This window comes from Ovis aries, chromosome 2 (genome assembly GCF_016772045.2).
Source record: "Ovis aries strain OAR_USU_Benz2616 breed Rambouillet chromosome 2, ARS-UI_Ramb_v3.0, whole genome shotgun sequence".
Classification (NCBI taxonomy): Eukaryota; Metazoa; Chordata; class Mammalia; order Artiodactyla; family Bovidae; genus Ovis; species Ovis aries.
Window position 1 is genome coordinate 59437611 of NC_056055.1, and position 23513 is coordinate 59461123.

Genomic DNA, 23513 nt, shown 5'->3' on the forward strand with positions numbered 1-23513 from the left:
GGTAAACCTAGGAAAATATTAATCTTTATAAATTTTTAATAACAGTAACAATCTAGAAGTTGAAGTTGTTGAAAATAACTCAAATATCTCCAAAATTTCTCCAAGTTGAATGTTTCAACTATTAGAATTAAGTTATCATGGTGAAAGAAAGTGAAGTAGCTCAGTCGTGCCTAACTCTTTGCAACCCAATGGGCTGTAGCCTACCAGGCTCTTCTGTACATGGAAGTTTCCAGGCAAGAGTACTGGAATGGGTTGCAATTTCCTTCTGCAGGGGATCTTCCAAAACCATGGGTCAAACCTGGGTCTCCCACATTGCAGACACTTTACCATCTGAGCCACCAGGGAAGCATGGTGAAGCCAGTTAAAGACATTTTTATATTATATGCATATATACATGTGTGTGTGTGTGTATACATATATATAGTATATGCAGTGTAAGTCACTCAGTTGTGTCTGACAATATGATCCCATGGACTGTAGCCCACCAGGCTCCTCTTTCCATGGGATTTCTCCGGGCAAGAATACTGGAGTGGATTACCATTCCCTTCTCCGGAGGATCTTCTGGCCCAGGGATCAAACCTCAGTTTCCTGCATTGCAGGCAGATTCTTTAGTCTTTCAGCTACAGAGAAGATCACCATGGTGTATGCAGTTATACAGCAATCTTCTTCAGATATTATGCAACTCATAGAAATTTTATGTTAAGAACTTACTTTTAGTTCCATTCAATCTTAATTTTTAAATCAAGGTTATTTTATAACATTATTTGAAACTTTAATATCATATATAAAAGTTCAAAAATTATCAGTCAACACTTTGATAGTAAATGAACATAATGTTAGGTCAAATGTAAACATATAAACAAATACTATAGATGGCTTCCACATGATAAAAGAGTATAAAAATAAATAAAAATTAAGTGTCATTCCTTTCTAACTTATATTTGAATGGTGAAGTTGCAGAATTTATATACTATCAAAGAACAGAATTGAAATGCTATATTCCCCAAAACTGATCAATCAATTTGCTATTAACTAGATTACCAAGAATAGTAAAAATGACTTTTATTTTCCCCTTACCTTGATAGGAGATATATGAAAGTATTCAAAGAGACTGACTTGTGATGAATCTACTAGTGAGACTATTTTATATTCTTCTTGGAAAGATTCTATGTCTTTATGAAAAAGCTCAACCTATAAAGGAATATAAAATATTAAAAACTTAAGGAATATATCTGTATAAGTATTAAGCCAATACATTTACAATAGAAAAAACAAAAATGAGATTATGATAGCAATTTTGTTCACAATACTATAAAAAGAATAAAATATTCAAATTTAGCAAAAAGAAGTATAAAATATATACTCAAATGATAAAAACTCTCTTGAAAGAAAATGAAGATCTACATAAATGGAAAACATCCCATGTTCAAGGGTTGGAAGACTTAATACTGTTAAGATGGTACCTCTTCCAAGTTGATCTGTACATATAGTGTAATCACTATCAGAACCCTACTTGACTTCTCTGAAGAAGGCAAGCTGATTCTAAAATTCATATGGAACTGCAAAGGTATCCAAAATAGCCAAAACAATCTTGAAAAAGAATTAAATACCAATATCCATACTTCTCAATTTCAAAATTTACTGGTTAGACTCTTAATTATACCATATATAAAAATTAACTCAATATGAATGAAACACCTAATTTTAAGAACTTAAAAGTTTAAAATGCTTAGAACACAGGACTAAATCTTTTAACCCTGGATTTGGTAAAGGAGTCTTAGAAATGACACCAAATACATGAGCAAGAAAAGAAAAAATATTTTGGACTTCAGTAACATCAAAAGCTTCTGTGCTTCAAAAGACAAATAGAAAGTAAAACACAACATAAAGAATTAGAGAAAATATTTGCAAATCATATATCAGACATGGATGGGGCTTGCGTTCAAAATACATGAAGAACTTTTACAATTCAATTAAAAAACAAACCCATTAAATAACAGGCAAAAAATCTGAACAGACATTTCTCCATTGCAGATATGCAAGTACTCAATTAGGAAATTACCAAATCAAAAGTATTCAACATCATTACTCATTAGATAAATGCAAATCAAAACCATAGAGATATATACTACTTCACACCTACTAGGATAGCTTGAATTAAAAGGACAGACAATTACAAGTAAGTATTAGTGAGATCTGTTGAAATCAGAATCTTCATATATTCTGCTGAAGAGTATGAAATAATGCAGTAACTATGGACAATTGTCTAGAAGTCTTGAAATTATTAAACAGAGCTACCAACTTCCTAGCAATTTCACTCCTAGGTAAATACCCAAGAGAACTGAAAACATGCTGCTGCTGCTAAGTCGCTTCAGTTGTGTCCAACTCTGTGCGACCCCATAGACGGCAGCCCACCAGGCTCCCCCGTCCCTGGGATTCTCCAGGCAAGAACACTGGAGTGGGTTGCCATTTCCTTCTCCAATGCATGAAAGTGAAAAAGGAAAGTGAAGCCGCTTAGTCATGTCCAACTCTTAGCCATCCCATGGACTGCAGCCTACCAAGCTCCTCCCATGGGATTTTCCACGCAAGCGTACTGGAGTGGGTTGCCATTGCCTTCTCCCACTGAAAACATCTGTCCACATAAAAACTTGTACAAAAATACTCACAGCAGCATTATTCATAATAGCCAAACTGTACAAACAACTCTAATGTCTACTAACTGATGAATGGATAAACAAAACGTGGTATATCTATGTAGCAGAATATTACTTGACCATAAAAAGGAATCTGATACATGCTACAACATGGATGAACCTCGAAAGCATTATGCTAAATCAAAGGAAACACATCAAAAAACATTATATAGTATATGATTCCATTTATACTAAATATCTATAATAAGAAAATCCATAGACAGAAAGTACATTAGTGTTTGCATAACGCTAAGGCAGTTTTCTTTTGAGGGTGAAGAAAATGTTCTAGAATCAGTGGTGATGGTTGCATAATTCTGAATATACTAAAAACTACTAAACTATACAATTTAATTGGGTAAAATGTATAGTATGTGAACTATAGCTCGATGAACTGTTATTAAAAGGAAAAAAGGTATAATTTCCTTGTCTTTATCTGTGTACAACTGACCCTTGAACAATAGAGATTTGAAGTACAAGGATCTACTTATACATGTTCCCTTCCCCTCACCCTCTACTAAATACTATAGTACTATACAATCCTCAGTTGTGTGACTCCTTGGATCCAGACCCTTGGATACAGAGGAACTATGTATGCACAGGGCCAAATATACATTATACACAGATTTTCAACTGAGAACAGGGTTGGTGCCCATCACCCCCACATTGTTCAAAGGTAAACTGTAGTTTGTTTTATCTTAAAAATTCTTTCTAAAAGAACAGCTGAAAAATAAAACATCTCTTATCCACCTAACAATTGTAATTTTATCATCTTTCTATCAGTTACAAAGAACATATTATATTTATTTTCCTTATCCCTTTTCTCATCAAATATCCTGGTCATATCCAAACTTCTAAATTATCAATCAACGCAAAAGTAACACAGGAAAATAAAATAGGAAGAAATAAGTGATGTAAACATGACTGATTATCCTCTTCCTCTTTTACTGGCTTAAAACTTTTCCTCTTATTTGCTACCTCATCTTCAAAAGGTTAGCTGACTTGCTTCCAACGTCTATAATTTGAGTATATGATTTCCACCAACGTAGAACCATGGTAGCAGAATAAATTTTTTTTAATTTTTAAAAACACGTTAATATATTTAAGAATGTATAATGTTATCATTGTTTTCTAAAGTCCCCCTCTTTCCCTAATTCTTCCAATCAATACTACTATTTTAAGTCTCACCTCTGTTTTTTCAGTGACTTCAGCTGGTGTCATAAGTTCTGATACAGCATAGACAAATCCAAGATCTAATCTGAGATCCATTTCTTGGATTAACACTTTGAAATACCTATAATAGCAAGGTAAAACAAGGTAAAACATTTAAAAATTATTGATTAACTGAATTAACAAAATTATAAAAGAAAAAATATAAGACATATTAAAACATTGAGACTTAGGACTTTCTAGGTGAATGGATTAAAAACATAATGGCAACACTGTTCATAATAGAAACAAACTCAAAATGTGAAAATGCCTACAAAGAGAAAATATATAAGTAAACTGGCACAAAGTAACAGAAGGAGATATGACATACAAGTGATAATAAATAAACTCTAGCTATATACAACAAAATAAATTTTAGTAAAAATTTGAATGAAAAAAGCAAGTCCAAGGCATATATTTACAGTCTGAAAAAATTTAATTAGCACAACACTTGGCAAAGTAAGAAGCATAATGTTTAGCTACACATAAATAAGAAACCAGTATTTTTAAAAGGGAATAAAAACAGTATTTATCTTGGTGATAGGGTGGAGGAAACAAGAAATATGGGAGTGATACATAGATGGATGTTACTGTCAATGTTCTGTTTTTTGAAATGGGTGGTGACTGAATTTGAATATACTATTTTCTTTCTTGTTTATAAAACAGTATGCAGTAATAATAGACAACAGAGAAAATAAAAAAGTAATAAAAACATATAATTTAGAAATGACTTATTAATATCTATGTATAATTCATTTGAAGCCTTCTGACTTCTCAAGATTATGAAATAATTGATTTTTTCTATGACCTTTCTAATTTAACATTTTACACTTAAATCTTTGACTCATCTAAAATTTATTTAGGAGTACAATTAACTCACATATTTAAACAAAACCCTGTGCTTTAAATGCACACAAAATAAACATATTAAGACACTTACTTAATACGTGATATCTGCGAATGTCCTGCAGATCTCATGACAATACTGACATCAGTAAAGGGTTTTGGTGCTGTAAATGTTAACAAATATGATTAATCTAATGATGGTTTAAACAAAAGATAAGCATTTTCTTGTAATTTAATACACATCACAATGGATACTTAAATTATGTATTAAATCATGAGTATGAATTAAAATTACTAATATTTGTAAGATCTACCACAGTCTTAATTTCAGACTGCAGGATTGTTTTTTTTTTAACTATCTGTATTCACTTTTAGGTTAACTGAACCTTTAAATCAGTGATTTTAAACCAGAGGTATACATTAGAATCATCAGGACAACTTTGTGGAAACAGACTTCACGGTCTTATCCCTTTATTCAAAGGTTCTAGTGGCTTTTGAATCAGGAATTTACAAATCTGTAATCTTTTAAAGAAATTAATATCTCTAAAAATTATATATATATTTCTAATCAATCTTTCCTTTAGTATTCACTCAGTTTTATTGAAGTTAGTTGAGTACTTTCTGGTCTTTTTTCAAGCCATGGAATTTTCCAATGATCCTATAGAAACTGAAGTTGAGAATGGTTTAACTTCATACTTTTATAGTAAAATAAATCAAACAGCTAATACAACCATTTTTATGGCAATTTAAAAATAAAAACAAACCTGAATCCAAGGTGACGGACTTGGGCGGTTTAATGGGATAAAACACAAATGGAAATATAGCACCATGTATTTGGTTTTGGATCTAAGAAATAAACAGGTCAGTATATTAATATGTTAATTACAGAATATGACTAGAACAACAAAATTTAAGAAGGAGAGGGCATCAAACACTCTAGTCCAACAAACTACAGACAAAACAGACCATGGGAATACATTTATTGTATTTTCTTATTTCTTTAGAATATGATTTGAATATGTTTTCAAACTTACCTGTATTCTATAAATTTGAATTCTAAACGACGACTGATGTGCAGATGTGCTATATTCTACTTTTAATGCTGGAAGATAATTTCTTCTTATAGCTATTACATGTGGCTGCAGAATTTTCATGTTAGTAGCACCAGGTGTGAAGCGAACCTGAAAAATATGCCCACCGCCCCCAACAAAAAAAAAAACACAGAATTTCTCTTTATTAACTGACTAAAGTTAGAAATCTGTACCAAAAAACTTTGATGATAATATTAATTTAAATAGTAGGCTAAATATTTGATAAGGTTTTGATTGAGATCTTTATATCCCATATACATACAACTCACAAATATTCATATAATATTCACAAAATATTCATATACTCCTGGTAACTTGATTTTATCACCTTTTATATAACTATAATTTTTTTACTTTATTTCTTTAACTTTTACTTCACTAAAATTCATCAAAAAATAAAGCAATATAAGAAAAATAACTTCAAAAATAAAGCAAAATAACTTAGATCATCAGCACTTAACAAAGTCTGAATCTTAAGACAGAACTATTCCTTTAAAAGTCTATATAAAGTATAGACTTTAAAAGTCTATATAAGATTCATTGTTTTGTAAGCAAACTTGTCTTTCCTTAAAAATGAACTCGTGGTTCATCTAATCATAACAGATAGTAATTAAAACTTCATATCAGTACTTAAAAATATTACCAGAATGTTAGTGTCCAACTCAATAACCTTATCTTCTGACGGTGAAGATTCAGCATATTCCTTAAATTCCTTCTCTAACTTCTCAGTGTGCTTTACACTCATTGGCTTCCATCTTGCCTTCTTCTTGGGCTTTGTCTCCCAAACCACATCAGAACTTATATATGAAAGCAAAAATCATGGTACTAATTTATAAACAGTTTCATCTTAACTGGTTTATTACATGAATTACAAAACCGTCAGTGAATTTTTGCAATATCTCTAGTTGTAAGCAAACACATTGTAAGTTTAAAAACATGAATTCATTCAACCAATACTTATTAAACTCTTATTCAGGCACTACTGTAGGTGGCAGCAATATTCTTAGGGAAAGTTTCTGCCATTTTGGAACCTTCTTTTACCTGAGGAGAGACAGACTGACACTAAACAGTAAATTAGTATATTTTAATAAATTAGGAGGTAAAAATGGCTTTTGAAAGAAGCAGCAGCAGATAGGTTAAGGAGGATCTGGAGTACTGGGATATGCAAAGTGGAGGGGGTTGCAGTATCAAAATAGAATGGTCAGTGGAGGTGTCATTAAGAAGGTGAGATTTCAACAGTCTTAAAGAACATGGGGTAGCTATCCAGTGGACATTTCCGGTAGAGAGACAAGCTAGAGCAAAGACCCCAAGGCAGAGCATGCCATAGCACAGGAAGAGCAAGGGGGCCTGGCATGCCTGGAATACATTAAGAGTAGAAGACGAAGTAAGATCGATAATGAGAGGCAAAACAATGTAAAGCCTTGAGGATGTGGTAAAGACTGAGTTTTATTCTGAGATGAGAACCCACTGAATGATTGTGAGAAGATAATCAGCAATATGATCTGACTTAAGGTTTAAGAATAAACTGTGTGATGGGATGGGAAGCAAAGAAAAAAAAATAAAGGATGAAGACTAGGACAGGAAAACTTGTTAGAAACGTAATGCAGTAAGCCAGGAGAAAAATGGTGATGGTTCTGCCTAGGGTGGTAAGACTGAACCATTACAAAGTGGTCAGATTCTATGTGTGTTTTGAAGCAAGATCCAAAACAATATTTTCAGATGGATTAGAGGGGGTAAGGTTAAATAAATTAGGGGTAAGATAAAGAAATCAAAGATGATTCCAAAGATTTTGACATGAGCAACTAGAAGAATGTAGTTGTTATTAACTCCAGTGGGAAAGCAGGTTTTGATAGAAAGAGGAGGGAGTTTGGTTTTACATACTATAAAGCTTAAGAAGTCTCTTAGATACCTAAGCAGAGATATTATGTAAGTAACTGGACAGACAAGTCTGTCCAGAACTCAGAACAAAAATCTAGCTGAAGATACACTTCAAGAAGTTTTCTGCACATATACGGTATTTGAAATCATAAAACTGAAACAGAGAAGAGAAGCGGACTCAGGTCGGAGAGCCTCAAGATACCCAATATTAAGCAGTTGAGAAAATGACAAGGCACCAAGAAGTGAGACTAAGAATGCTGGAACAGAAAGAAAAACCAAGGCAGTGAGTTATCCTGAAAGTAAAGTCAAAGAAACTGGGTCAAGGAGGGATTTGTGTAGAATGCTAGAATGTTACAAACTTAAGCAACATGAAGACTGGTAATTGTACAATGCACCTGGCAAAACATAGGTCTCTGGTGAGCTTATCAAGACCGGCTTTATGGTACACTGAAAGCAAAAGCCTGTTCAGAACAGTTAAAGAAAAAATGGGTAAAAAAAAGAACTGGAGAGAGTGAAAATATTGTTTGAAATAGATAACACTTCTAATGAGTTCAGCTATAAAGTAAAGCAAAGAAATGTGCAGTAGGTAGCAGAGAAAGTAGGTTCAAGATAATTTTTTTTAGTTGAAAGATATTAAACTTATTGGGACAATTCAATAGGGAGCCAAAAATTATTGAAGTAGGACAGAGAAAGAAAAGGATTGCTAGGTCAGTGTCTCAAGAGGCAAGAGTGAATGAGATATAGTGCAAAAGAAGAAAAATATGTTTAAATAGGAGCACATACAATATATCTATGATAAGTGGGAAGTGTGTTGCTGAAATATATAGGTAAAAAATACTGGTGCATAGGAAGCTGAGATGTTGGGAGTGGGTCTTTGGAAGTTCCTTTTTGACTGTGTCAGTTTACTTGGTGAAATAAGACTCATGGCACTGAACTGAGAGACAATGGGATTTAAAAAGAGCCAAAATGTGAAATGGACTTCCCTTGTGGCTCAGCTGGTAAAGAATCCCCCTGCAATGCGGGAGACCTGGGTTAGAGCCCTAGGTTGGGAAGATCCCCTGAAGAAGGGAAAGGCTACCAACTCCATTATTCTGGCCTGGAGAATTCCATAAACTGTATAGTCCATGGGATCGCAAACAGTCTGGCTCAGTGATAAACAATCTGCTTGCCAATGCTGGAGACTTTAAGATGTGGGTTCAATCCTTGGGTTGGGAAGATCCTTGGGGAAGAAATGGCAACCTGTTGCAGTATTCTTGCCTGGAAAATTCCATGGATAGAGGAACCTGGCAAGCTACAGTCCATGGGGTCTCAAAGAGTCTGACAGGACACATGCATGCCAAGTGTGAAATAGTAATCTAGGAGAGAGTGAATGGAACAAATCTTATTTACTAAAAAAACCACTGAAAGACTTAAACACAGAATTTAAAAATCTACCCACATTCTAGGGACTTCCCCGGTGGTCCAGTAGTTAAGACACCATGCTTTCACTGCAGGGGATGCAGGTTTGATCTTTGGTCAGGTAATTAAGATCCTGCATGCCATGCCACATAGCAAAAACAAACACACACAAAGGTGGGAGAAGAGGCTCCTGAACAGCTTCCAGTTTCCACACCTCAAAAACAAAACCTATCCACATTCTAAAATCACTTTACCCATTCTGTTTAAGTATGTAAATTATTTAATTTTACTCATTCTAAAATTTCTTGTTCTCTTTCTTCTAAAATTTATGTTTTCTTAATAAACAGAAAGATAGAAATCATATATCAATTCCCTTTGCATTCACAACATTTAGCATAGGAGATAGCACATTAGGTTTCACAGGCTTAAAATCTGTTGTCTATTTGAACTTTCTATTTCAGCAATAAAATATTTTTTTGAGAACAATAAAAATTTCTAAGAAAACAGTTTTAACATGCTTATTTATTGATTTGGCTGCACTGCTTGGCACACAGGTTCTTAGTTCTCTGACCAGGGATCGAATCTGTGCCCCTCCAATGGAAGCGCTGAATACTAACCACTAGACCGCCCAGGAATTTCCTTTACTATGCCTTTTTAAATGGCATAGTTACCATTCAAGAAGTCAGGGACATTTCTAGACAAATTTACATATAAAAACAAATTCAAATCTGTATCATAAACCTTTATGTATCTGAGCGTTTAATTCAAGGGATTAAAACATGATCCTTATTATACAAACTGGAATCTAGCAGCAGTCTCAAATTAGGCAGTACTGTGAGAGTTGGACTGTGAAGAAAGCTGAGCGCTGAAGAATTGATGCTTTTAAACTGTGGTGTTGGAGAAGACTCTTGAGAGTCCCTTGGACTGCAAGGAGATCCAACCAGTCCATTCTAGAGGAGATCAGCTCTGGGTGTTCTTTGGAAGGAATGATGCTAAAGCTGAAACTCCAGTACTTTGGCCACTTCATGTGAAGAGTTGACTCATTGGAAAAGACTGTGATTCTGGGAGGGATTGGGGGCAGGAGGAGAAGGGGACGACCGAGGATGAGATGGCTGGATGCCATCACCGACTCGATGGATGTGAGTTTGAGTGAACTCTGGGAGATGGTGATGGACAGGGAGGCCTGGTGTGCTGCGATTCACAGGGTCGCAAAGAGTCGGACACGACTGAGCGACTGAACTGAACTGACTGAACTGATAAAAATACTAATTTCAAGTAGTTACATACAGAAACATTAAGTGCATAAAGGAAAGAAAAGAGTTTTACTGGTGATGACTTATGTGGGAAATGGTAAATACAATATTACCTTATTAGATCTTAAAGTGCCAAAATCAAAGTAGAAAGTGATTAGAAAGTAAGATGTATAGTGTGGGGGATACAGTTAATAATAACGAATAATTTTTGTATGGTCATAGGTGGTAATTAGACTTACTGTGATCACTGTAATAAACACAAATACTGAGTCTCTATGTTATGTAACAGGAACTAACACAGCATAGCAGATCAAACACACTTTAAAATTAACAAACTCATAGAAAAAGGTGGTAATGAACAATTAAACATTTCCTTGTGACATGTTAAAGAAAGAAAATATACTTTTAATAAGTTGAATAATTCTAATTTTCAGAGAGTTGGAAAATAACATGATGAGAGATTTATACATCTGATTTTTGGTATATCTTTACCTTGAAAGGCAAAAAAAAGTATCAAAGCACTTTTAAATTAGCATTACCTTAGATTAGTATCACTGAATAGTCAAAACAAAATTTAAACTAATTCATTTTAGACTTTACAATCACCATTCTTAATGATTAAGAACTTACACTTAAATGTATCCAAATTCTAATACAGCTAACCTTGTAATGCCAATATAGGCTACTTCTTGCTTTGCATAATTGTTGACAAGAGAAATCCCAACATCTTGTAAAGCCAGCACAATTTCTTGCTCTGCTAACTCTGCTTTCTCACTTTCATATGTCACTTTAAATACTCTTGGATCTTCAGTGAATAAAATTATGCGTTGTAAGCCTTCAAAAAATGAAACTAAATAAATGGTCTTTTTTCCCAAATTTATAGGTGTCATCATATCCTGAAATAAAATCATCAAAAAAATAAGAAAATTAGGGTTTGGTCCCAACCAGCATGAAATCTACATTCCACGTTTGAAAAATGAGAGTAGTAATGGTACCTCCTTTATAGGAATAAAATAAATTAACAATTGTGTAACATTTGGAAATTTACATAATTCACATTAGTTAATGAAAGTTTCTGCCACAATCATTATGAAGTCAGGAAGACAGGTAAACTTTTAATATCATAGTAAAATCTAATTAGTCTTCCTTTGTAGGCTAATTAGTAACACAGAATTTATCTTCTCTGCCTTATTACAACACTAATCAATGTGTTATGCATTAAAAGTTGTTTAGTCAGAAACTTCTATTCCTTTTCAGAGGTGAACTAAATAAAAGAATATTTGACACCCCAGTTGCATGCTCTACAAAGCACAAATACTACAGGGTTAATACTACAGAAAGACTTTATGTATAAGCATTGTGCTGATATCAGGATCTTGAATTTAAAATAATTAACTTCTAATAGTTAACTAGGAATTAATGGCTGACAGTTAAGTGAACATTCTGATTAAACAAGGTATTATAATATACAGTACACATTCATGTTATAATCCACTAAAATTAAAAGTAAGTTACTATAGTTGTGTTACTTATAACATTCTCTAAAATACAATACCTAATACTAAAACTACATTAAGATGTAAATAAGCTAATTTCTAAGTAATTCTGAAATATTTCTAATATGTTATAATGGATTACAGGTTTATCTTTGCAAACTTCAACTATCATTGTGATATAAGTATGCAAAAGTACTTATTGAAGCTGAGGCTCCAGTAATTTGGCCACCTGATGCAAAGAGCTGACTCATTTGAAAAGACCCTGATCCTGGGAAAGATTGAAGGCAGGAGAAGAGAACAGAGGATGAGATGGCTGGATGGCATCTCCAACTCGATGGACGTGAGTTTGAGTAAACTCCAGGAGTTGGTGATGCACAGGGAGGCCTGGCATGCTGTAATCCATGGGGTCACAAAGAGTCGGACACGACTGATTGACTGAACTGCACTTAACTGATACAAAGGTACTAATCGACAGGTTAAATAGCTTATTATTTTTATTTTTATATTAAAATGAATTCTTTTTTTTTAAATAAATCTAATAATCATGAATTTAAAAAATAAAGTTAGGCCAATCATGGGCAACTCTCTCAAATACATTTGAACACCACTGGACTTCAAAAGAGCAACACTGGGAAGACAATGGAAAAGCACAATTGATATTCTAAGAGAAAACAACTTGAAACTCAGAACTCCTTACTCAGCAAAAGTATTCCTCAGGGAAGAAAAGTACAAGAAATAAGATGCTTGAGACAAACGATAACTACTAAATATCACCATCAACAGAAATTCACTCGAGCAAATTCTACGGGAGGAATTAAATACCAGCAAGAGTAAAGTGATCCAAGATGAATGTATGAAGTAAGAAAGGAATGTTATGCAAATAAAATGTGAGAGAAAACATTTTACAAAATTCAATATTCAGGAATAATAATAAATTTTGGCAAAGACTACATGAGAAGTTCTTTAACCTCTTATCAAACTTCCCAAACACACTCCAAACTTCAGCAAAGATCATACTTAAAGGTAAATGTTGATGTCATATAACTTGAGACCAGAAATAAGGCAAAAATATATGTAAACATCAGTTTTATTAAACAGGACATAGAGATGCAAGCCAGTCCGGTAAGGCAAAAAGAAATTAAAGATGAAAGGACTGAAAAGGAGAAAACAAAACTCTCATTATTTTTAAGTGTCATGATTGCACATGTGGAAAAATAAAAAACAAATAAGATTAATAAGAGAATTCAGTGAATTTTCTGGATTAAAAAAAAATCAATACACAAAATGCCATTACACTCCCATATGCTAACAAGCTTAATTTTAAAAAGATATCATGGGTGTCTGTTCTGACAACTGATGACTAGGTGGTCTGAGACAAATCCTCTTGCTAACAGCAAAAAGTTGGACAACATCTAAAAAGGAAAAATATGTGTCTGAAAAGACAGAAAAGCTTCCAAGATAGCATGAATTAATGGTGCCAAGATCTGAGAGAGACAGAAAGCCAATAAAAGTGAACTTTGTGGGACTTCCCTGGTGGTCCAATGGCTAAGACTCTGTGTTCGCAATGCAGGGGGCTCAGGTTGGATCCAGGGTCTGGGAACTAGATCCCACATGCCGGAACTAAGAGTTCACAGGCCGTAACTAAAGATCCCTCATGCCACAACTAAAACTCAGTGTCGTCAAATAAATAAAACCAAGAAACAAAACAAAAAAAAGTAACACAACAGACAAAGTGGTCTTTGTATTCAGAGTTCACAACTGTCAGTTCAAAAAGTAGAAGCAAATACTGAGAAGTTAGGGAACACCATACGGAGTCTCAAATTATCTTTAAAATTTTTCATATACTATGTTCAGCACAGAGTCAAAAATAAACATGCAAACAGAATGGATTTTAGTGAAAACCAAGAAAAGAGAAAATTTTAAAATATCCAGAAGAAATCTAGGTATTGGAACTATCAGAGTCTTTAGAGTAGTTATGATCAGAACATTCAAGAAATTATGTAACAAGATAGAGAATTTTGGAAGAAAAACTTTTATAATAGAAACCTTAGAACTGATATTTCAATAACTAAAATTAAGAACTCAACAGATGATTTTAAAAGGAGATTAGACACAGTGTTAGGACCAAACTGAAGCCAGGACAGGCTCTAAGGGGCAGGCTAGGCCTGAGGTTTAGTCTCTAGGAAAGCTGAGGCACTGGGAACTCCCACAGGCAGTGTAGCTTGACCAATCAGAAAAAAATCCCCATAGCCCCCCGCCCACGCCAGACCGGAGCCAATCCGGATAGGGATGCGAGGTTTAAAAGTCCCGTGGGCGTGTGCGAGCGCATATGGTTTAACCAATCAGCTATGCTGTTACAGGAACAAAGAACCGTCTGTATAAAAGTAGATGTGATTCAGAGCTCGGGGCTCTCGTCAAGACTCCACTGTGCTGGATGAGACTTGAGCCCTAGCTTGAGCTAGCAATAAACCCCTTTATGCTTTTGCGTTGCTGTGGATGTCTTATTCTCTCAGTTTTGGGGACTCAGACACTGGACATAACGACAGTAAGAGAAGTACAGTGAAAAACAAGTCAGAAGGAAATATTCATACTGAAGGAAGGAGAGAAAAGGATTAAACAGCACATGAAAGTCATGAGAGACAGCACCGAACATGTCTCTTAGAACAACACATAGAAGTCGTAAGAGACATGATGAGAAGTCTAACATTCATGCAACGGTGAATTCCTAAGAGGAAGAGGAAAGAGGAGCCGAAACTGAAATGTGATATCTGGCAGAAATACTTCACTAAAAACAGAGCAAAATAAAGACATTTTCAGACAAATGAAACTAATCTGCTATAGATTCTGATAAGTGGAATACTGCCTGCCATATCAGTAAACAAAGGAGGTCACAGTCAACAACAATTACAGACGAAGTCTAGGATGAGCTGGTGAGCCCGGAGGGAACTCAGAATATAAAAACACAGGATACTAGTCCCAGATAGCTGAGGTGAATATCAAAAGAATGAGTTCAGTGAGCCCAGACTCTTGTACCTTCCCATACACAGAAAAGTGCTAAATGCCTTATCTTGACTTATCTGCTTTTCTTAAATTAACAATAATCTTTTGATGTTCAGACTACCTGTCCTTTGTTGCAATACTCTTATATATCTTGGCTCCCTCAACACTGCCTTGCCTCTTCAGAGTAATTCTCTCAGGGATACTTTAGATGCTGCCTCCTGGGGCTGAAGTCCTAAAAATTCCTGCCAAATAAAACATAACTCTCAACACTTTTAGGTTTTGAATAATGTTTTGGTCAACAACTCTTGCCTGGAAAATCCCATGGACAGAGGAGCCTGGCAGGATACAGTCCATGGCGTCTCAGAAGAGTCAGACACAACTTAGCGACTAAACAACAACAATAATCCTCTCAGTTAGGCAGCTGCAAACTGTGGCCTATAACAGTTTTATAAGCCTCAATATTTAAGCCTAAAAAAATACTGTGGTGGGCACTGCAACATTATATACTAATAAGAATCAGCTTAAAAAAAGACAATTCTAAATTTATATCTACCTAATCACATAGTTGCAAGGAGATCCAACCAGTCCATCCTAAAGGAAATCAGTCCTAAATGTTCATTGGAAGGACTGATGTTGAAGCTGAAACTCCAGTCCTTTGGCCACCTGATGCAAAGAGCTGACTCATTTGAAAAGACCCTGATGCTTGGAAAGATTGAAGGCAGGAGGAGAAGGGGACGACAGATGATGAGATGGTTGGATGGCATCACCGACTCAATGGAAATGAGTTTGAGTAAACTCTGTAAGTTGGTGATGCACAGGGAGGCCTGGTGTGCTGCAATCCATGGGGTCGCAAAGAGTTGGACACGACTGAGTGACTGAACTGAACTGAATCAGTTTCAAAATGTAAGAGCCCAAATTAAAAAAACCAAAAAGGTATGCATTAGATCTATGATTTCAGACACCATTCTCACGCAACAGAACAAGCACAAACAAAAAACAAGATAGAAGATCTAAACAGCTCAACAAAACTTGAACAAATTGACATATATGTATGTCAATATGTATGTCATATATGTATGCCAACTGCAGAATATGTATTTTTTTCAAATACACATATTTACAAAAATTGATTACAAGCCCACAAAGTCGATTTCAATAAATTTCAATGAACTGATTCAGAGTATGTTCTCTGGTCACAGTGGAATTAAGTTAGAAATAAATAAACAGAATATACTTTCGATAAGTTATTACCTAAGTAACCATGAAGCCAAAACATAAAAATAAATCACAATGAAATTCAGAAAATATTTTGAACTAAAAAATAATTAATATACAGCCAAATTTGTGAGACAGAATTACTACTGTTTTTGGAAGAAGTTTGTGACTTTAAGTGACTTCAAATAAAAAGTGAAGAAAATCTAAAAAGCAATGATCTAGGTATCTGCTGTGAACTCATTTGTGCTGCTCCCCTCTCCCCATTCATATGTTACAGTCTCAGCCACCAATATGACTATATGGTGGAGGTAATGACATCATGGTTAAATGACATCATGAGGGAGGAGAAGGGTATAAATGGGGCTCTGATCCACCAGTATTCCTTTCCTTATAAGAAACACCAGAGAGCTCATCCCCTCTCTCTTCACCCTGTGAAGACATAGCAAGAAGGCTGTCATCTGCAAGCCAGGAAGCATCCTCATGAAGTTCACCAGAATTTGACTATGCTGGCATTCTGATCTCAGGCTTCCCGCCTCCAGTACCACTAGAAATGAATCTCCACTGTTTAAGGCATCCAGGCTAAGGTATTTTGTTATAGCATCCTGAGCAGATTAATACAATTATCTATCTCAAGAGTTTAAAAGAAAATTACCAAATTAAAACAGAAGAAAGGTGAAAGAATATAATATAGATTAGGCAAAAATAGGTGAAAATGAAAACAAATGTATAAAAGAGATCACCAAAGGGCAAATTGATGGTTTTCTGACAGACAAAACTAAACTGAAACTAATTAAACTATTAAAATCTCAGCAAAACTTAGGGCAAAAAGGAATGAAGGCACAAATATTCTACACTAGGAATGGAACAAAAAGAAGAATCATCACTATAAATCTTAAAAAGATAAAAATATGGATATGATAAAAACATTTATATCAATATATTAGAAAACCGAGATGAGATAAATGCATTCTTAGAAAAACTCTTATCAAAACCACACAAATAAAAGTAGAAAACTGAACTGCCCTATGAACAAAAAGTAGCATTCATAATTTTAAAACTTTCTTACAAAGACTATTACAGGTAAGATGACTAGGTTTCACTTGTGAACTCTATAGCAAACATTCCAAACATTCTACAAAGCATACCAGTCTAACATGAACTCTTTCAGAAAACAGAAAAATTGTAGATAATTCCCAACATGTATTAGAAGTCAGAATGACCTTAATATTAAAATCTGGTAAGATTATTACAAGACAAGACAGTGACAGGCCAACTTCTTTCATGAATACAAGCAAAAGTCTTGAACAAAACATTAGCAAGTCAATTCCAAAAGTACAAGGCTGGCCTAATATTTGAAATAACAATCAAGTAAGACAAAGCCCCAAAAGCATATAATCATCTCAAAAGATAAAAAACAAAAGACATAAAAATTAATAAATGTTCAGTACTCATTCATTTACTCATTTGATAAGAAAAAATAACTAGTGGCAAGAAAAAAGACACTGGAATAGGGAACAAATATAGATAAATTTTGAAAGACAATAAAAGTTTAATAAAACAATTTCTAAAAGTCATTTAATATGTTACTGGAGAATGTTTATACCTAACTTTATTATAAAAAACAACAGTCTGCCATTCAGAGATAAATCCATATGTTAACAGATTCCTAAATGTCCTTCACAGAAGCAACACTGACTTAGATGACCTTTAATGCAATAATATATTTGTATCTGTTTATAAATTGAATGCTGAAAGTTATCTAAGTTTACCCTTTATAATATAATAGAAGCAAATAAGAAAGTAGAAAAAATAAGACTGCTTCCAGTTTTAAACATTTTTGGTTAAGTTAAAGCTTGAATATTGCTATAAAAATCTTCAGCAGAGTTTAAGAAGTGTAAACACAAAAAGGCCTCAAAACTAGTAAGGCTGAAAAAAAATAATAAAATCCTGCTAAGAACACCATAATAACCCAGTACATACATCCTTTTGTGTTACTTCACCGTGGCTTTTTCCACATTCCCACTTCAGCTTTCTAGAGCCCACAGGATCCGCCCATGTATAAAATACTGCTTTTCCAGGAGGGAGGGAATCTTCTATTTCACTGAGGGAACTGACATAAATAGGAAAAAAATACAGTAAATTAAGTGCAAGTATACAAATATATTAAGAATCTAAAATAATACTTCATTAATTCTGAGTTCATTAATTAAGATTTATGATAGTTCTGAGTAAAGTAGACTGAAATTGTTCCTTATACAATAAAAAAGTGGTTTTCTGAGAAAATAATGAGAATATTTCAAGGGATATGTCTGCCCTAGTTAGGAGGTAAGTCTCTCAGGTTGGGTTTCCCTGGTGGCTCAGAGGTAAGGAATCCACCTGCCAATGCAGGAGACATGGGTCCCTGTCTGGGAAGATCCCAGATGCCACAGAGCAGCTAACTCCATGAGCTATGACTACTGAGCCTGTGCTCTGGAGCTGGGGAACCACAACTACTGAGTCCTCGCACCACAAGAACTGTGAAGCCTAGAGCCCATGCTCCACAAGAAGGGAAGCCACCACAATGAGAAGCCCAAACACTTCAAGGAAGAGTAGCTCAAGCTTGCTGCAACTGGTGAAAGACTGCACAAAGCAACGAAGGCCTTGCACTGTCAACAATTAATTTAAAAAATATCTCCAGGTTTCTGACTACTCTGTCAACTTTAAATACTAATTAATTATGAAAGAAAATTATTTCAATTACTTTACCTTATCTGTACCAAATCTAAGAGAATTTAACTGGTAATACTTTCCTAAGAATTGCTTTTACTGTGTCAAAATTCAGTTCAATTATTTTTAAAAACCATAAGACACAGGATATAAATCTAAGAAACTCAATCAACTCACAAAACAATTCACCAAAAGAAAATGGAGAAGTTACAAACCAAAAAAATAATACAATATAACTTTTCTGAGCTGAAAAAGCTGACTCTGCAGATTAGACTTCATTGGGTATCAGCCTAAATGAATGGAAACAATATCATCCAACACAGAATGTAGGACTTTGGAAAATCTCAAATTTTAAGAAAATAGAGGGAAATCTGCCTATCCCTAAATCTGATCTAGGGAAATCACAGTTACCCTGAGAAATAAAAATAAGACTTTTTCACTCTGTTCTGTAATACTGAATGCCAGAAAACAATGCAGCAATGCCTACACAAATTTGAGGCAAGAGTTATGACTTAAAATTGTATGGCAAATTGTTAATTTCCAAAAGTAAGACATTTTGAAATAAGCAATAGCATAACATATTACCACACACCCTCACTTTTTTCAACCAAGCTAGAGAGGAGTCAAAATAAAATTTTAAGAACTGTGGTACAAAAACATTAAACTAAACCAGTCAAATAAATTAACTCGTTAATATTGTGAAAGTTGCTCAGTCGTATCCAATTCTTTGCGACCCCATGGACTATAGAGTCCATGGAGAATACTGGAGTAGGTAGCCTTTCCCGTCTCCAGGGGATAGTCCCAATCCAGGGATCAAACACAGGTCTTCTGCACTGCAGGCAGAATCTTAACCAGCTGAGCCACCAGGGAAATCCAAGAATACTGGAGTGGGTAGCCTATCCCTTCTCCAGCATAGCTTCCTGACCCAGGAATAGAACTAGGGTCTCCTAATTGCAGATGGATTCTTTACCAGATGAGCTACCAGGGAAATCCAATTATAAATCAATCCAAATATCTTCAATAACATAGTTTTGAAAAATTAACCATATATTACTCTGGCTCAAAAATCCCAAATTATATTCATAAGAAACTGAATTTGGAAAGAAAAATTGAAGGAAATGAAAAAGTACTCTATATTTTTCATAGAAAATTAGTGGATACTGTTTCACTCTCAAAATTTTAAATGCATCAAAATCTTCAAGAACACAAAAAGTAACCATATGCAAGAGAAATAAAATTATATTTTCCAAATCATCATTAGAAGAAAATAATCTATATGACAAAAAAGTATGGCAAGGAATCATAATTAGTCTTTAAAAGGGTTACAAACAGGATAAAAATTTTTACTAAAAGAGATTTTTAACATATAAAATAGAAACAAATTCTCAACAATAGAGGAACATTTAATTATAGTGCACCTAAATGATGGAATATCATGCATTCATTTAAAATTGTGTTTCTGAAGCAAATTTACATGCTTGCAATAGCTGTTAAAAACAAGAGATTCAGAAATATAAACAGAGAGCAACAGTAAAAAAAGAACTGAATCAAAATGTCAACATTTTTGGTATCAAAGATTATGCTTTTCACAGTTTTTCTACAGAATATAAAAAAAAATAAACGGACATCTAGTGATACTATTTTTATATGTAGGACAGAGTATTAAAAAGCAGATATCATTTTGCTGACAAAGGTTCATATAGTGAAAGATATGGTTTTTCTGGTAGTCAGGTATGGATGTGAGAGCTGGACCATAAAGAAGGCTGAGCCCTGAAGAACTGATGCTTTTGAACTGCAGTGTCAGAGAAGACTCTTGAGAGTCCCTTGGACAGCAAGGAGAGCAAACCAGTCAATCCTAAAAGAAATCAACCCTGAATATTCATTGGAAGGACTGATGCTGAAACTGAAGCTCCATTACTTTGGCCACCTGCTGCGAAGAGTTGACTCATAGGAAAAGACCTTAATGCTGGGAAAGACTGAGGGAAGGAGGAAAAGGGAGTGACAGAAGATGGGATGGCTGGATGGCATCATCGACTCAATGGACGTAAGTTTGAGTAAACTCTGGGATATAGTGAAGGACAGGGAAGCCTGGCATGCTACAGTCAGTCCATGGGGTCCCAAAGAGTCGGACATGACTGAGAGATTCAACAACAGTAACAAAATCACACTAACAACAACAAAAAAGCCAAGGGAAGGGAAGGCAGAGGAAACAAAAGTTCTATATTCCTTCCTTTCCTATGAAAGAATAGCAAATGTAACAGTGTTGTTCAGATAAATCAGGTTGAATATATTTACAAATGCTTTAAGTCTATTTCATTCACTGCAGAACATTCTTTATGAAAAAATTAACCTCAAATTGACCTCAGGGAATTCAAAGAAAATAAAAAGCAACCAGAATCCTCAGAATATTAACTATGTACAAGTAGTAACTTCACAAGAAAATGACAATACAATGTGACAAACGCTTTAATATATGTGTGCAAAGATGCAATGGAAAACTGGATATACAGACTAAGGAGGTGATGGAAAGGACTGCGTGGAAATGAAGCTTTTCTAGCAGAAAGGAGCAACTGGAATGGTAATAACACATGGAAGAGCCCAGAGCATTCAGGAAACAAACACTTCAGTTGGACTTAAGGTCAGGGCAAGAGACAACAGAAAGAGAAACGTTTAGAAGAGTAGTATACAAACATTTTAAAAGAATGGAAAGTCACTACAGAACTTTAAACAAGACAGAGACATGATTACATGAATGTTTTCGTTTATTTTTTAAAATTTCATTCTTTTGGTATTTATTTTGTGTGTGTGCGCGCATGTGCACGCGTTCATTCACGCAGTCATGTCTGACTCTTTGCAACCCTATGGACTGCAGCCCCCCAGTCTGTCCATGGAATTTTCTAAGCAAGAATACTGGAGTGGGTTGGAATTTCCTACTCCAGGGGATATTCTGGACCCAGGGATTGAATCACATCTCTTGCACTGGCAGGCAGATTCTTAACCACTGAGTCACCTGGGATGCCCCTATTTAGTATTTTTAGAAACCTACCTCTGGAGGATTTAGTAGAGATAAGACTAGAGTATCAGACTTAAAATCTACTCAAGAAATAAATGTTGGAGAGAGTAGCTATCGGAAAAGACAAAAGAGAGTAGACAAGAAGAGAAATTTTTTTTTTTTTAAATAAGAGTTTAACTGGATGGCATGGTGAAGCAGGAGAAATCTAGAATCACAAGGGTGAATGACAGTGTCATTTACTGGGATAAGGATATGGAGGACAAAGAGATTTTGCAGTTCAAAAGATGAAGTCAGCTTTGAATCACGTTAGCTTCTTATGTGATACAGTATTTAGGAAAAGGTGGTAGCATGAAACTCAATAGAAGGCTACACTGGAGTAAAGATTTGGGGATCTGGATTCAATCCTCTTTTAAACCAAAATTCCATGCTCTCGATTTAAGAAGTTCTTCAAATAACTGGGCTTCCCTTGTGGCTCAGCTGGTAAAGAATCCACCTGCAATGCAGAAGATCTGGGTTCAATCCCTCAGTTGGGAAGATCCCCTGAAGAAGGGAACAGCTACCCACTCCAGTATTCTGGCCTGAAGAATTCCATGGACTGTATAGTCAATGGGGTTGCAAAGAGTCAGACACAACTGAGCAACTTTAACCTCACTTCACTTCTTTAAATAATTATAAATCTAAATCCCATGTTCATTCTTGCACATTGTTAATTTTATAAACTCCCTTTATGACTAATTTTGCAGTTTCAGAATTTCTACACAGGATCACATTTTAGTTTCTCTTACATCCCTTACTTTTATAATTGCAACAATGCAGGAGGTAAAATTTTTAAACATTTCATATCTGAAATGGACTATAAATAAGAGTGCAAAGTCAAGCCCAAAGAAAGGACTAATAAAGTCTCTTGTTCAACATTAGCCAGGCTCAACCAGATGTCAGAGAATTAAGCTATGATGCCCTATATTATCGGAGAAGGCCAAGGCAACCCACTCCAGTACTCTTGCTTGGAAAATCCCATGGACGGAGGAGCCTCGTAGGCTGCAGTCCATGAGGTCGCTAAGAGTCGGACACGACTGAGTGACTTCACTTTCACTTTTCACTTTCATGCATCGGAGAAGGAAATGGCAACCCACTCCAGTGTTCTTGCCTGGAGAATCCCAGGGATGGGGGAGCCTGGTGGGCTGCCATCTATGGAGTTGCACAGAGTCAGACATGACTGAAGCAACAGCAGCAGCAGCCCTATATTATCCACAGTATATAAAGAATCAACTTGGCTCCTATGTATCTTAGAATGTTACCAGTTATGTAATATGTTTGAGAGAATTGAGAAAATAAGTCATTCAAATCATTTTCTGGAGGTCTTAATTTTGTGAAAATTCGAGAAAGGGTAGCTGAAGTAAATGAACTGAAGGGCAAATAAGTGAAAGCCATTTCTACTTGCTTTTGACAGTTTTGATCAAACAATTTACTATTTTTTTAATATGGATAATCATAGAAAACAAGCTCTCCTCTCTCTCAACATATTCCACAAATGAGAGAACTGATGGGCAAGGAGGAGTTCCAGGTATATGCTAGATCAACCTGGGGTTCTCACTCAATCAACGCCTATTTTATTTTAGTCAATGATTAGAATTGTACAGTTAGCAGGGGGAAAAAAAGCAGAAATGCACTGATAAACATGGGCCCACTGGTAAGTGACATGAAAACAAACTAAAAAA

General features: G+C 34.9%; 1 protein-coding gene across 4 annotated transcripts in view; it reads right to left on the bottom strand.

Moving 5' to 3' along the window:
- VPS13A (vacuolar protein sorting 13 homolog A) overlaps positions 1 to 23513 on the bottom strand; it is a 270963-nt gene that overhangs the window by 46405 nt on the left and 201045 nt on the right. For 3 of the 4 annotated variants that reach the window (XM_027964486.2, XM_027964487.3, XM_027964488.3), the window contains exons 53-60: positions 18057 to 18186; positions 11029 to 11261; positions 6480 to 6633; positions 5780 to 5926; positions 5510 to 5591; positions 4840 to 4909; positions 3879 to 3984; positions 1078 to 1191 (exon numbers count right to left, since the gene is read on the bottom strand). In XM_027964486.2, coding sequence (XP_027820287.2) covers positions 1078 to 1191; positions 3879 to 3984; positions 4840 to 4909; positions 5510 to 5591; positions 5780 to 5926; positions 6480 to 6633; positions 11029 to 11261; positions 18057 to 18186 — 1036 coding nt within the window. Of the gene's footprint in view, positions 1 to 1077; positions 1192 to 3878; positions 3985 to 4839; positions 4910 to 5509; positions 5592 to 5779; positions 5927 to 6479; positions 6634 to 10995; positions 11262 to 18056; positions 18187 to 23513 lie in introns of those variants that run through there. The other variant, XM_060409317.1, reaches the window with a different exon arrangement.